This window comes from Tachypleus tridentatus, unplaced genomic scaffold (assembly GCF_004210375.1).
Source record: "Tachypleus tridentatus isolate NWPU-2018 unplaced genomic scaffold, ASM421037v1 Hic_cluster_1, whole genome shotgun sequence".
In the NCBI taxonomy this organism is placed as follows: Eukaryota; Metazoa; Arthropoda; class Merostomata; order Xiphosura; family Limulidae; genus Tachypleus; species Tachypleus tridentatus.
The window spans coordinates 16513543-16530783 of NW_027467777.1; the positions used below are offsets into that span (position 1 = coordinate 16513543).

Sequence of the window (17241 nt, forward strand, 5' to 3'; positions counted from 1 at the left end):
CTGTAACATTGGACAGAGTTATTGGTGATGGTGACTCTGTCCACCTTGATAATGTTTTTAATTTTTTAATGGCCATTAACCTTTTAATCTCATTTAAGTGTTGCATGTTTATTCATTACACCTTTTTTTAATTGTGGTTCCTTTTTTACAGTTTTAATCTTTCTCCTTCAATTTGACATTGGACAATGGCCAGAACATTAAATAACTTCGACACCAGGACTGGAAAGGCCAACTTCAGGTGACTAACGCTCCTGTTTGAACTATCCGTTTGAACTACTCGTTAGTCATCCTGGCGAAGTTGTTATTATACTTTACTGCATATCATTTCACACTTTTACTAATTAACTTTTAGTACTGGCCATATTGACTCATAACCCGGAACCAGGACTGGAAAGACCAACTTCAGGTGACTGACGGTGGTTTTATACTTACCTGTTAGTCTTCCTGGCGGGTTACGATCATTACCATTCTGCTACAGGTAGTTCTTTACAACCTTGTTGACTGGATGTCAACATTGGTTTTACGCCATTTTCTGTCTTAATTGCCGCTTTTGCTTCTATCTTCAATTACTTCTACAAATTTTACTCCATTTACTTGACTTTATCCTTTTACTGGACATTTGACTACTCATTATTACGATTTTATGGAGTGTCTTTTAAAACTTTTACTTTCTTTTACATTTTGATAATAGCTGCTATGACACATAACCCAGAACCAGGACTGGAAAGGCCAACTTCAGGTGATTGACGGTGGTTCTTGAACTTACCTGTTAATCTTCCTGGGGTTATGATCATTACCTTTTGCTAGAGTAAATACCTTACAACTTCTTATACTCTACCTTTTATCTTAACATTGTAGACTAGGTGTCAACATTGGTTTTATACTTTTTGTTTTACCTTCAGTTCCATTATGTCTATTACTACATTTATTTATTTATTTATTTTTTTTTTTACATTTTTACGAATGTCAGGCAGAGTATTAAGCTGCTTTGTGCCATAAAACACTAAATCAATCAATCAATCAATCAAATCAGTTATAAGAATAAAATACTTCACATCCTACCCAGGACATTATTGTGTACCACACAGTGAAGCATTGTTATTGTTCTAAGAATAAAATACTTCACAACCTACCCAGGACATCATCATGTACCACACAGTGAAGTGTTGTTATTGTTATAAGAATAAAATACTTCACATCCTACCCAGGACATTATTGTGTACCACACAGTGAAGTGTTGTTATCGTTCTAAGAATAAAATACTTCACATCCTACCCAGGACATTATTGTGTACCACACAGTGAAGTGTTGTTATCGTTCTAAGAATAAAATACTCACATCCTACCCAGGACATTATTGTGTACCACACAGTGAAGTGTTGTTATTGTTATAAGAATAAAATACTTCACATCCTACCCAGGACATTATTGTGTACCACACAGTGAAGCATTGTTATTGTTCTAAGAATAAAATACTTCACATCCTACCCAGGACATCATCATGTACCACACAGTGAAGTGTTGTTATTGTTATAAGAATAAAATACTTCACATCCTACCCAGGACATTATTGTGTACCACACAGGGAAGTGTTGTTATCGCTCTAAGAATAAAATACTTCACATCCTACCCAGGACATTATTGTGTACCACACAGTGAAGCGTTGTTATTGTTCTAAGAATAAAATACTTCACATCCTACCCAGGACATCATCATGTACCACACAGTGAAGTGTTGTTATTGTTATAAGAATAAAATACTTCACATCCTACCCAGGACATTATTGTGTACCACACAGTGAAGCATTGTTATTGTTCTAAGAATAAAATACTTCACATCCTACCCAGGACATCATCATGTACCACAGAGTGAAGTGTTGTTATTGTTATAAGAATAAAATACTTCACATCCTACCCAGGACATTATTGTGTACCACACAGTGAAGCATTGTTATTGTTCTAAGAATAAAATACTTCACATCCTACCCAGGACATCATCATGTACCACAGAGTGAAGTGTTGTTATTGTTATAAGAATAAAATACTTCACATCCTACCCAGGACATTATTGTGTACCACACAGTGAAGTGTTGTTATCGTTCTAAGAATAAAATACTTCACATCCTACCCAGGACATTATTTGTACCACACATTGAAGTGTTGTTATCATTCTAAGAATAAAATACTTCACATCCTACCCAGGACATTATTGTGTACCACACAGTGAAGTGTTGTTATCGTTCTAAGAATAAAATACTTCACATCCTACCCAGGACATCATTTGTGTACCAGACTGTAAAGCTGCTGTATGAATGCCTAACAATTGAAAGCTGATATTCTTACCGTGTAATTGCTTCAACATTCATTGAAAACAAAGTACAAAAATGTAAGGCATGTATCTGTGTAAAATATCATACAAATACCATAAAATAAAATTTAGTACTTACTACAAACACAGTTAATATGTGCCTGGCCAAGAATTTGGTACTAATGTTAATGAACAATAAAACATAAATATTAATTATTTGAAATAGGAAAAGAACCAGAAGAAGAAAAAATGTAATCACAAACAACACAATATTCAAAATTCACTTTTCTATTTTAATAAATTCTGTGACAGGCATCAATAATTCACTAACTGTCTTGTGACTCTGTTGTTGGAGCTTATGACAGAGTATTTATTTACTCCATTACTTTACATAAGTACATCTCACGCGAATCATAAATTTACATAATCATTTGTTGCATTAACAATGTATGTATGTCACCACTGTAGAAGATTGTGTCAGTTTCATGACATATATACAGTAAAACCTGTCTAAGGTGGCAGAATCACACAGGACAAGTAAAATTTCCAGCTTTAGCTGGTTTTCTGATTAGATAGTGAATATGCATTCTTTAAATTATATATAAGTTTTGAGCAGAACGTTATATTTGCTTGACTCAAAGGGAAGTAAGACCTTGTGAATAAAGTTATTATACTGTTTATGCTATATTTATTAGAATATGAACAAAATAGACATTCAAAATGCACACAAGTACACAAAATCTTAAATTTATTTGAAGAAAGTGTCCAATTTCAACTGTTTCACTTTTTTAATGGGCTTTTTCATCTGGTTAAAAGAGAACACCAATTCTACAACCTTTTCAAGAAGTTCATTTTCTCCCTTCATTTTTGCATACAATTTGATATCGTTAATATAACTTAACATTTTGATGAAGTAGGAATTTCTATTTCCTCACTATCTTTTCCATTTTGTCATCTTTTGAATCTCTCACACTGTTACCATCTTGCAATACTATTATAGATTTTAAATCAATTTCATAAGTGTCTGTAGAAACATTCTTGTCAACGTTCACAGAATCATCTGCATCAATCTTCTCAATCAGAGTTTGGATTTCACTAGAATCATCACAACAAATAACTTCTCTGCCATTATCAAGAATAAATCCACAGTTTCACAAGCACTTTATTATGCATTTGATTGAATGACTTAAAAGTGCAGTTACTTCTAACACATCAATTTTCATGGTCATTTCAGATGTTCTCTTACAGTAATGTTTGCTATAATATGCTGAAGCTTCAAATTTCTGTATTTCAGTTTTATACACTGTATAATTCCATTATCTAGTGGCTGTAAAACTGATATTGTACATCAAGGTAGAAAGACTAAACAAATATTTGAAAGTTGAACTTTTGGGTGACAAGTTGCATTATTTAGGAAAAGTAGAATATTCCTATTTCTTTGTTCCATTCTTTTGTTTACTTTGTTCAAAAATTTCTCAAATATAGAACTTGCCATCTACACTCGATTATTCACTTTCCATTCCACAGAAAGTTGATTCTTCTTTAAATTTTTGAAACAGTGCAGATTTTCACTTTTACCAATTACCAGTGGTTTCTCTAGTTTTCCATCAGCAAATGTGACCAAAAGTACAATAAATTATTCTTTCAAATAATGACCTCCTGAATAATGACGGAAGAAAAAAAGAACAGAATATATTTAACCAATACTTACTGTAACAAAATATGTGAGAATTTGTTAATATTTAAACAAGTTATTAATGAAACAAGAATTTCCTCTCAGTGTAGATTCCTGTGCGTGGTGAGGGACCTCTCAGGGAAAGCTGTGTTCTTTCAATTTACCTCCTTGGGGATCTAAACATCCACCCACGTGTTTGCCATGAGTGTGACCCATGAAGGGGAGGAGAGGATCATGGTGGTTGAGGGGTCCAACCCTGATACACCACTTTGGCCTTGAATTCCTGTAGATAGGGCCCGGCATGGCCAGGTGAGTTAAGAAGCGTTCTCATTCGTAATCTGAGGGTCGCAGGTTCGAATCCCTGTCACACAAAACATGCTCATCCTTTCAGCCATAGGGACATTATAATGTGATGGTCAATCCCACTATTCATTGGTAAAAGAGTAGCCCAAGAGTTGGCGATGGGTGGTGATGACTAGCTGCCTGCCCTCTAGTCTTACACTGCTAAATTAGGGACAGCTTGTGCAAATAGCCCTGGAGTAGCTTTGCGCGAAATAAAAAAAAAACAATTCTGTAAACGGGCAGCCTTGGGGTTGCCCCTTTTGGGCCAATTGGCTGGTCCACTTGAGCTAGGGTCAACCAAGTACCAGTGTTGGATGTTCTCAACAGGTGTTGTGGACATTGTATCTGGTGTTTGGGTATAGTGTGTACTAAACTCTGACATTGCTGCAGTGTCCTTGTATGGTATTGTGCATCTTCTCTTAGAGCTCCATGGTGGGTGGGATCAGTGGGTACTGAAATATTCCTTTTTTTTATCATGGATGCTTCAAATAAAATAGTGAAAAAACAGTCCATAGGTAAATGACCACATCTTTTACATCATTTTCTTTTACTACATTCTCTTTCAGACAAATCTTTAGGGCAGATGTCTACCTTTTTCATTTAGAAGGGACTAGGGGACCTGGTAGCTCTCCAGAGTCAGAAAAGAAGCTTTGCTCTGCTTCCATATTGGTGGAAACATCCACATCTCAACACAGTGAACTCCATTCAAAGGTAATTGGGGATATATCTATTGAGGTTATACCTCATACTACTTTGAATTCATCATGAGGAGTTATTGTTGAGAGGATTTGAAGAACATTCCTGAGTCAGAGATTCTCACTGCTTTCTCCACCCAAGGAGTTTTTGCAGTGAGATGTATCTCCACTCACAAAGATGGAATTATGATGCTGACCAGTGTCCTCATTCTGACCTTTACATCACCACATCCACCTGCCACCATCAAGGCAGGTTATCTTAATTGCAGGGTATGGCCATACATTCCAAACCCTCTCAGATATTTTCAGTGTCAACAGTTCGGTCAGTCAGACATCACGTTGTGGTTCCTTGGCGTGTGCTTGTTGCAGTGGCAAGGATCACAATGCCTATGAGTGGGAAACAGACCTTCATTGCATCAATTGCAATAGTTCTCACCCATCCTACTTTTGTTCTTGCCCTAAATAGTTGGAAGAAAAAGAGGTAAATTATTTGAAAACGATTCATAACATTATTTATTCTGAGCCTCGAAAGTTGCTGTCCACCACTTCATCTCGGTGTGTGCTGCTGCACTTGTTCCACTACTATTGTGGGACGAAGTCGGATCTCTCTGTGCCTCCAAAAGAATCATTCATAAAACAAATGAAAATTATTTTGACCTCCATGGTTAAAAAAGTTGATGAACCAACTTCAACGCCCATCTCTGTTCCTTACAAACATTCCAACAAATCCCAAGATCTACTTCCTTTGGTTTTGGGTTCAGGCATTTCCTTGGATACATCTTCTTCTCCCACCCCAACATGCAAAACGATCATTTGTTCATGTCTTCAGTCACTGGAATCCTCTTCCAACAGCATAGACCTGCCCAATCAACCCAGGGCAGGATCCATGGAGGTTGATAGATCTCCCTCGAATAAAGACGGCAAAAAAAAAAGATGTGATCATAAAAAGAAGGATTCGCCACCCAGTTTGCTTACACATAAATAAAAATGGTCATCTTGATACAATGGAACTATGGAGATTTATGTTCTAATCTGGATAACATCAAAACACTGATTGCTTCCTACCATCCTGTATGTCTTTCCTTACAGGAAACATTTCTGAAGCCTGCTGCTACAGTTACCTTTCAGCAGTTTTCTTTGTACAGAAATGACAGGCTGTGCAATGGACGAGTGCATGTAGGGGTGGCACTGTTGGTTGGTTAGCATGTGCCGACCTTGTCTTTGCCACTCGACACACCCTTTGAGGCTACAGCCATCTGTGTTTTCCTTCAGTTGTACCATCACTGTTTGTTCTCTCTACCTGTCATCTGGAGAGAACTATGATCAATCAGACCTTGATGCTCTCATTGAACAGTTGCTGTCTCCCCTTTTAATCCTGGGGGACTTTAATGGACATCATCCCCTCTGGGGAAATGTTGATACTGATGGCAGGGGTAGCTCCATAGAGAGTATGCTCTCTGATCCCAATCTTTCTCTTTTCAATAGCAGTTTTTATACTTATTTTCATGCACCTACTCAGTCTTTTACTGCTATTGATCTCTCAGTTTGCTCCCCTTCACTATTCTCTCACTTTTCATGGAGGATTGACAATAATCCACAAAGCAGTGATCATATTCCTATAATTTTGAGAGAGACTGGCATTGGTTGATGCCACCTGACCAACATGCATTGTTGAAAGCTGGATCAAGCAAACTAGCCCTCTTCACTGCTCTCGCAGAACTTGATCCTGCCATCGTCTGTGAGCCGTAACTAGATGACTGTGTGGCAGCAGTAACTGACTGTATTATACAGGTAGCTGCTCAGTGTATTCCTAAAACCTCAATACTTTTTTCATGATATCCTCATTTGTGATGGAATTCTGCCTGCCACATGGCACTGAATGCTCAAAAACAGGCCTGGGATACTTTTCGTAGGTATCCCACACTCTTGCATTGCATCGCTTTCCAGCAGCCCAGTGCAAATGCTTGGTGATTAAGATGTTGAAGCCAGAAGGAATCTTGGGTTAAGTTCACAATCAGCATTTCTTCTACCACCAGTTCCAAAGTCACATGGGACAAGATTTAAAAGGTTAGTGGGCAATATAATTCTGTCCCCCTCTCGATCTTGCTCTCAGATGACAAGGAAGTAGCTGATACCTGGAGCATTGCCTTTACTCTAGTTGAAAGGTTTTGTTGGGTATCTAGCACTTTCTTCCTCCTCCACCTGGCATCAAAACTCAGGCAGAGCATCACATCTTTCCTTTTGAGCTGATTGTCTCTATGACTATAATTGCCCCTTTACACTGGTGGAACTCAAACTGGCCCTTCATCCATCTGGCAGTACATTGGTCACACTTGATGATGTATACTATGAAATGCTGCACCATCTATCCCCTGCTTCTCTTGCTGTTCTTCTGATTGTATTTAATGGATCTGGCAGAAAAATGTTTTCCTGATGCTTGGTGCCAGGCTACTGTTCTACCTTTCTTTAAGCCTCAGGCAAGATCCCAAGATTCCTTCAAACTACCATCCAATTGCTTTGACAGCTGTCTCTGTAAGACCTTAGAGAGAATGGTTAATGCTCATCTTCTTTGATTCCTCAAATCAAACAACCTGCTGTCACCCACCCAGTGTGGGCTCTGATGACAGCGCTCCACCATGGACCACCTGATTCGACTTGAAACATCAATCAGAGAAGCCTTTTTCAAATGACAACATCTTGTATCAGTATTCTTTGACATTGAGAAGGCTTATGATACAACCTGAAGGTATGGCATTTTGCGAGACCTCCATATATGTGGGTGATGTGGCTATTTGCCTATTTTTATTGAAAAAATTTTAATGGACAGGCAATTCCAAGTTCATGCGAGTTTGACACTTTCCAATTTTTTTCTAAAGAAACTTGGAGTCCCTCAGAGTTGTGTTTTGAGTGTCACGCTTTTCAATATAATTGTTAATGCCATCACTGAACAACTCCCTCTTACTATTTCAAATGGGCTCTATGTTAACGACTTTCACATCTTACATCAGTTGTCAAACATGAGGTATATTGAGCAGCAGCTACAGACTGCCCTCAGTCGTTTACTGAAGTGGACCACAGCAAGTGACTTTAACTTCTCTCTCTCTAAAACCATTTGCTTGCTCTTTTGCTGCTATCCGGGTATTCTCCCAGGTCCTGAACTCCATATCAGTGAAGTTGTGCTACCTGTGGTCCCTGAGACAAATTTCTTGGGGTTTATTTTTGAACATAAACTGATCTCTCTACCACACATCAAGCAGCTACGGATAAAATGTAGGACAGCACCGAACATCCTCTAGGTCCTTTCTTCCACTACTTGGGGAGCTGATCGATGTTCTGTGCTGAAGATATATCGTGCTAATCAAAACTCAACTATGGATCACTGGTCTATGATTCTGCCAGAACTTCATACTTAAAGATGCTTGACCACATTCATCATCAAGGACTTTGGCTCTGCACTGGGGCTTTCCACACTTTCCCAGTTAAGAGCTTATACACAGAGTCTCATGCACTTTCTTTGCACCTCTGCCATTTGCAACTGTCTTTACTGTATGCTTCAAAACTCCGTTCCTTACCAAAGCATTCCACCCGGGGTTGTATTTTCCTTCCTCGGTGGGACATGCTTTTCAGAACAGACAATCTGACATTGCTCCACATGCAGTTGGATGAATTAGTGTCTATCTTGGATAATACTGCTGTATCCACTGGTCAGCCCATCCCACCGTGGCTTATTACAGTCCCCAAATGTGACCTGTATTTAAGTCATCTGAGAAAAGCAGACATTCCCAATTGAAATACTGTCTGTTATTTGCTGAACATCTTTTGAACCATTCTTCCATTCTTATTTATACAGATGGTTCAAATCAGGTGACTCTGTGGGCTCTGCCATGGTTTGTTGTGATTATGTGGTTGTTCTCAGAATCCCTCTACAGCTTCTGTGTTCACTGCTGAACTGTATGCCATTTCTCTTGCCCTGGAATACATAGACCCTAAGCAATTGCTCAAATTGCACTATTTATACTGACTTGCTTAATTTTCTACTGGTCCTGGAATTGCTTTATGTTAGTTCACACCCTGTTCTCTCCAATATTCAAAACAGACTGGCCCATTTTTCTTTAACATCTTCTTCTATCCTGTTTTATTGGATACTGGATCACATTGGTATCTCCAGGAATTAACTTGCCAACATCACAGCTAAATCTGCCTGTTTTGGCACTATGACTGCAGTGCCTGTTCCATACATGGACTATGATTCTGCATTAAAGGCTTGGCTCCATGCCAATTAGCAGCTGACTTGAATTGAGCAACGTGAAAACAAGCTTTTCCAAATAAAACCCTCTATTGTTCTTTGGCTGTCTTGTTTCCATAAGAATTGGAAGAAGAAGTTGTTCTAACTAGACTATTCTTTGGTCACAGTTTTTTAACTCATTGTTTTGTTTTGTTTTGTCTGGGACTGATTCACCAATATGTTGTCTGTGTAACACTAAGGTCACAATAAGCCACATTTTACTGTCTTGCCGTTGTTATGACTCTCAATGACGGTGCCATTTTAAACATATTTTGTCCCAAACTTTATCTATGGTATTAGACACTATCTACTTTGGAAATTATTTTAGTTTTTTAAAGGTCATTTATCTTTTTCATGCTATTTAAGTTTTTTAATTTATACATTAGACCTTTTTTTAATGTGATTCTCTTTTAAGAATCAAAGTACATCTAGTTTGATTTGAAATTAGAAAATGGCCGCTTCACGTCATAACTTGAAACCAGGAATGGAGAGACCAACTTCAGGTGACTAATGCTGCTGTGTGAACTACTCATTAGTCATCCTAGCAAGTTATAATTAAAATTTTTCTATAAGTCTTTTAAAACTTTTATTGCTTTACTTTCTGAAAATGGCCATAACATCAAATAACTCAGAACCAGGACTTGGAAAGCCAACCTCAGGTGACTGACGGTGTTTTTTAGCTTACCTGTTAGTCTTCCTTGTGAGTTATGATAATTACAGTTATGCTACAGAAAGCCCTTCACAACTCAGATTACTGTAGTTTTTGTGTGTTTCCTCTGTGGACTAGATGTAAACATTGGTTTTAATGCTTTTTTTTTCCAACTTTGTTTTGTTTTGTTTTACCCTTATTTCCTTTTATGAACTTAAATTTTTACCAGATGTTTTGCACAGATAGTCTAGTTGCTTTGTGCCATAAAATATGAAACCAACCAACCAATCAACAAGAATTTATTAATATTTAAATAAATTATTAATTAAATAAGAAATTAATATTTAATCAAAAACATTTTTCTGCCTTACTTAAGTTCTAATCCTGCTTATTGATAGATGAGGTAGGTGAAAGATAGTTTTCCATCTGTATTATGCAGGTTCTGCCATATAGAGGGCCTTTTATAAGTGAAATCTTAAGATAATGCAGCAAAATTTTGATATTTCTGACTTGTACAGGTTTCTGCCCTATGCAATTTCTGGCCTTAGGTTTTACTGTATTTACTCAAAATAAATGTGATGAGCTAGTTGGTGAGTTATTATTTTAATGTAACTAAAGATTTATAGATAAACTAAATGATAGAAGAAATATTAAGTGAATAACACACACAACCATAAAAACAAAAGAAAAATAAAGTCATTACCTCACAGGTTGACTTGGATCTAAAAAAAGCATCCAGAAAACACAGAGGACATGAACCCAAAGAGTTCAATCTGAAGAACACAGGTGACATAAACCCCAGAAGTTCCATCTGAAGAACACAGAGGACATAAACCTCAAGAGTTCCATCTGAAGAACACAGAGGATATTAAACCCCAATAGTCTTAACAGGCCATGTTTTCATGAGCTCTGTTCTTCATTGCTTTTGTCAAGTTTACTAACTGTATTGTTTAAGTGACAACATGTTGTTCTGTTAAAAGAAAATGGTAATTAGTTGTTAATCCTAGTACTTCTTACGTTGTTGCAGGTTAAACTTTGTCATTATTAAATAATAGTTTTTCTGAAAAAAATGATCTGTTTCAACTTTGAAATTGCTTGTATTCTAATGTTAAAAATTTCAGTTCTCTAAGCAGAGTCCTTAACTGTACATTAAGATGCAATCATTGGGACATTCCATGAGAAGGGAGCCAATACATTTTGGGATATTGTTATGAAGATTCCGTTACAAGGGCAGCCAATTATTTGTTGGAAGTTTTGTCATGTCCTACACAAACTTTGAGAGAAGGGCATAAAATGTAAGAAATAGTGTTTGTTACTGTTAGATGTAAATCTTTGATTAACCATAACTTTTAGCAGTCTTGCTTCATTCTGGAGAATGTTACAATTACATTTTTGCCTGAAAAAAAAAAGGATTTTTTAAGCTTTAAAATATTTCCTTAAAATGTCCACATTTTAAGTTATTGGACACCTTCATATCTCTACTAATACTATTTTAAATTCTAATGCTGCTTGGTATATGTATACATTTGACTCTAAATTCTTGGACATCTTGATATCCATACAGAAGCCACTTTAAATCTTGGTATATGTAGAGATTCTACTTTAAATCTTTGGACGTCTTAGTATTCATACAGATTCTACTTCATACAGATTTCACTTTAAATTTTTGACATCTTGGCATATGTACAGATTCCATTTTAACTTTGTGGACATCTTGACATCCATATAGATTCCATTTCAAATCCTTGGACATGTTGATATCCTTAAAGATTCTACTTCAAAATATTAGACATAGTGATATATAGATTCTACTTTAAATCCTTGGATGTATTGATATTCAAATGGTTTCACTTTAAGTTTGTGGACATCTTTATATGTACAGATTCAACTTTTTGTCCATCAACATCATCATTTTCTATTAATACTCGTGTTGATATTTAGAGAGTTTTTTTGCATATAATTTGTATTACATCATGGTATTTATTTCTTGTTTCACTTCTAAATAAGATATTGTGTATTTTAAAACTATTAATGTTGTGTTCTGTGCTGAATAGTTAAATGAGTATTGTTTTCAATAACATGTTAACTTTCTTTGTATTCCTTGTCATATTTGTTTATGGTAGATTTTGAAAATGAGTGATGTGAAGTGAAGAATTTTTTTATTTGCAGGTAATGCCTGATTCATACAAATACAGGTCTTCACTTGTCGATTTAGGAAAATTGTGGGTATGTTAGCCATTTTATTTAAAAACATTTTATAACTTTAGTATGATATATAAATGAGCAGTTAAATACATCTTAAAATATTGTATGTCATATCAAAATGTTACCAGCATAAATGGTATTAAGTGAACAAATAAATGGACCACAGTAAAGTATTACAGTATTTATCTAAATCATGGTGTGTCACACCAAAATGTTGCTAGTGTGTATGATATTAGGTAAACAAATCAGTGTGTCACAGCAAAATATAGCCAGTGTATATGACATTAAGTAGAAAAGCTATAATTTGTTACAGCAAAATGTTACCAGTGTGTGTGACATAAAATAGAGGAATCATAGTGTCATTCTAATGACACCAGAAATATTGAAGTGTGTACCTTTTTGACCATTTACAGTATCATTCAACTTGGTATTACATATGTTATATCAGAGTTATCAACTGTTCAATTTACTCTAAACTGATGGATGGTAAATACCAGATACAGTGTACTGAAACAAACTGTAGATAATTGCTCTGCACTGATGTCATCAGTTCACAGACCTATCTTTAATACAAATACTTTTGTAAAAAATCTGATGTTTTGTTTTTAACAGACTTGTACATTTCACTATAATATTGCCACATTTTGTACATAGTAATTTCAGAATTATAATCAATATTCTTTCTCCATTAAAGAGTTGGTTCAGTGTACTAAACTTGTGCACATTTGGTTAAATAAATAAATGGTGCCTAGAATGTTGCTTATTTCATAGATAACTTCTGGATGGAATGTGTTAATTATTGAATAAATAAATTCCAAATAAAATATGTTAATTACTGAATAAATAAATTCCAGGTGGAATATGTCTAATATATTCTAATGGAGACAATCATAGTTATAATTAGTCTATTTCTCCATTGTTGTTTTGTTTTGTGTGTGTTTCTTTTCAGTTGAATGGTTTTGTTTTCACATGAAAGTGTTAATTAATCATATTCTTTGAAAAAGTGATTTCTTCATGAGTGAATTATAAGCTTAAGACTTTCAAACATGAGTAATGTCTGGTTATTGGGAGGTTTTATTTCTCAGGGGCACCTACAGGAAAGTTATGGAAAGTTAATCAGAAACTACTGTAATCTGCTTGTTGCAAAGTTAGACTTTCATGGGGTAAGGGTAAGTGGAAATAACAATTTCTTTAATTGATGGTTTATTTGCATAGATGAGAAAAGTACATATATTTTTAATATGCATAGGTTTTCTTTTTTTTTGAAGGATGGTATAGAGTGAAAATCTCCAAAGTGAGTGTGTTGCAATAACTTTTGTTAATTTTAACTAAATTATCAAATCTTTTTCAGTTTGAAATACACTTGTAAGATTAATGTAGGATTTCTCCCTCAACCAGAGGTACCTCACTGACAAGGATCAGGTGTAAAAGATCTGAGATTTATATGATTGTGAGGGAACTTTAACATGATGTGGCATACAATTAGATATGACAGTCACAACTTATTTTATAAATTAGACAAAAAGTGACTCCATTGTGACTGGCCATATCATCATCAGAAGACTGTAGTTGATAGTTTTTTTTCTTTTGTAATGTGAGCTCTCTTCTTCCCCTGTCATTGTGGATCTTTGCTACTGTTCAGCATATCATTGTGAGCCACCGTTATTCCCTCAATTACCTGCATGTACAAGATTGGACTTGCAACCTGTGTAGCTGCTATGGGTGCAGTCACAGTGGATAATTTGACAGCTATTATTTAGTCAAATCCACCTGTTATGCCAAACAATGCTATAACAGCACTAACAAATATGTTTGGTTCTGACAAGGACTCTCGACTCATAGTAATGGTAACCTTCTGCTAGGCAAGAAGGTCAAATCTGCAACTTTCAACAGACAATGAAAGAAGGTCACATAATTTGATTTGAAAATCAAAACGAGTTAATCAGTTTGTGCACGTGAATGTTGCTGGTAATGTGATGATGACACTCCTGATTCTTGTGCCTCTTTGACTGTCACAACTCTTGACTGATATTTGTTACCATTATATGGATTACGTGTTTGGATATAACAGTATTTAGACTTTCCAAAAGTGTATGCAATACTCCCATGAAACACTGACAGGAGTTTTTTTTTTCCTTTTCACCCAAAAAACTACTTTACTTCTAATTGAAGGAAATATCATATTTATTCTTAAACATTTTTTGAAGTTGAAAAAAAATCTTAGGTAATTGAGGTTTTGAATAACTGTGTAGATATTCTTAAAATTTAACAAACATTTGAATTAATAATATGTTTTTAGTATTTTTTAAATAATTATTTTTCATATGAATAAACCTTTTGTTTTATGGTGTAGTTCTTGATTGATTTTTAACTTGCACAGTATTTTATTGTGAAATTGTATTCTGGTTGTTTGAGTTTCAACAAATTTGAAATGTTAGAAATTTAAAACTGGATGGCAGAGATTGTTTTATTTTCTAGAAGTACCAGCTACTAAATCACATAATCAAGTTTATTTTGATGTACTAAACTGTGTATTGTTATAGAATCCAAGATTCCCTGGCAACCTGAATGTAACAGATGAACAGTTAGAAGATATTGGTGAAAGAGATATTAATGTTTAGTGAGTATTAGGTTTTTTAACTAGAATAGTTGTGTAGAATATAATAAATCTAGTGTTTTTAAAAAATCTGTATTCATCATCTACATATTCCATATGTTTGCAGTTGAGAGCAATTGTGAGCAAAGCTATAACTGAGTATAATTTTTAAAAATTATACTGACACTAAATTCAACTTAAATATGTTTTGTCCACTCCAGAAAAAAAAAAGGTTTGTTGGTAAAAAAGTTCTTTTATTCTTACAAAGTGCTTTGGTAAAGTGTCTTGTCTTTTCCTGTTCAGCTGGAAAGTTACAAAGTGGTGGTGATTGAAGTATTAATCTAGTCATTCTCTTTTAATATAAAGCTGTGCTTGGAATATGTTATTCTAGTTTTTCATTATGGAATGGAAAGTTACAAAGTGGTGATTGAAGTATTAATCTAGTCATTCTCTTTAAATATAAAGTTGCAGTTGGAATATGTTATTCTAGTTTTTCTGTTTAACTGGAAAGTTACAAAGTGGTGATTGAAGTATTAATCTAGTCATTCTCTTTAAATATAAAGAAGTTGCAGTTGGAATATGTTATTCTAGTTTTTCTGTTTAACTGGAAAGTTACAAAGTGGTGATTGAAGTATTAATCTAGTCATTCTCTTTAAATATAAAGTTGCAGTTGGAATATGTTATTCTAGTTTTCTGTTTAACTGGAAAGTTACAAAGTGGTGATTGAAGTATTAATCTAGTCATTCTCTTTAAATATAAAGTTGCAGTTGGAATATGTTATTCTAGTTTTCTGTTTAACTGGAAAGTTACAAAGTGGTGATTGAAGTATTAATCTAGTCATTCTCTTTTAAATATAAAGTTGCAGTTGGAATATGTTATTTATTCTAGTTTTTTCTGTTTAACTGGAAAGTTACAAAGTGGTGATTGAAGTATTAATCTAGTCATTCTCTTTAAATATAAAGTTGCAGTTGGAATATGTTATTCTAGTTTTTCTGTTTAACTGGAAAGTTACAAAGTGGTGATTGAAGTATTAATCTAGTCATTCTCTTTAAATATAAAGTTGCAGTTGGAATATGTTATTCTAGTTTTTCTGTTTAACTGGAAAGTTACAAAGTGGTGATTGAAGTATTAATCTAGTCATTCTCTTTAAATATAAAGTTGCAGTTGGAATATGTTATTCTAGTTTTTCTGTTTAACTGGAAAGAAAGTTACAAAGTGGTGATTGAAGTATTAATCTAGTCATTCTCTTTAAATATAAAGTTGCAGTTGGAATATGTTATTCTAGTTTTTCTGTTTAACTGGAAAGTTACAAAGTGGTGATTGAAGTATTAATCTAGTCATTCTCTTTAAATATAAAGTTGCAGTTGGAATATGTTATTCTAGTTTTTTCTGTTTAACTGAAAAGTTACAAAGTGGTGGATTGAAGTATTAATCTAGTCATTCTTTAAAATAATATAAAGTTGCGGTTGGAATATGTTATTCTGTTTTTCTGTTTAACTGGAAAGTTACAAAGTGGTGATTGAAGTATTAATCTAGTCATTCTCTTTAAATATAAAGTTGCAGTTGGAATATGTTATTCTAGTTTTTCTGTTTAACTGGAAAGTTACAAAGTGGTGATTGAAGTATTAATCTAGTCATTCTCTTTAAATATAAAGTTGCAGTTGGAATATGTTATTCTAGTTTTTCTGTTTAACTGGAAAGTTACAAAGTGGTGATTGAAGTATTAATCTAGTCATTCTCTTTAAATATAAAGTTGCAGTTGGAATATGTTATTCTAGTTTTCTGTTTAACTGAAAGTTACAAAGGAAGTGGTTGGGTATTAATCTAGTCATTCTCTTTAAATATAAAGTTGCAGTTGGATATGTTATTCTAGTTTTCTGTTTAACTGGAAAGTTACAAAGTGGTGATTGAAGTAATCTAGTCATTCTCTTTAAATATAAAGTTGCAGTTGGAATATGTTATTCTAGTTTTTCTGTTTAACTGGAAAGTTACAAAGTGGTGATTGAAGTATTAATCTAGTCATTCTCTTTAAATATAAAGTTGCAGTTGGAATATGTTATTCTAGTTTTTCTGTTTGGAAAGTTACAAAGTGGTGATTGAAGTATTAATCTAGTCATTCTCTTTAAATATAAGTTAGGTTGGAATATGTTATTCTAGTTTTTCTGTTTAACTGGAAGAGTTACAAAGTGGTGTTGATTAATTATTAATCTGGTCATTCTCTCTTTAAATATAAAGGTTGCAGTTGGAATATGTTATTCTAGTTTTCTGTTTAACAAAGTGATTGAAGTATTAATCTAGTCATTCTCTTTAAATATAAAGTTGCAGTTGAATATGTTATTCTAGTTTTCTGTTTAACTGGAAAGTTACAAAGTGGTGATTGAAGTATTAATCTAGTCATTCTCTTTAAATATAAAGTTGCAGTTAAGAAGTTGGAATATGTTATTCTAGTTTTCTGTTATGTTTAACTGGAAGGATTACAAAGTGGTGG

At 34.4% G+C, this 17241-nt stretch overlaps 1 protein-coding gene across 1 annotated transcript in view; it reads left to right on the top strand.

The window, feature by feature from the left end:
• LOC143241693 (huntingtin-interacting protein 1-related protein-like) overlaps window positions 1-11231 on the top strand; it is a 58064-nt gene extending 46833 nt beyond the window's left edge. The window contains exon 4 of the mRNA XM_076484925.1: window positions 11107-11231. Within this exon, the coding sequence (XP_076341040.1) occupies window positions 11107-11231 (125 nt within the window). The remainder of the gene's footprint in view (window positions 1-11106) is intronic.
• The last annotated feature ends 6010 nt before the right edge of the window (window positions 11232-17241 follow it).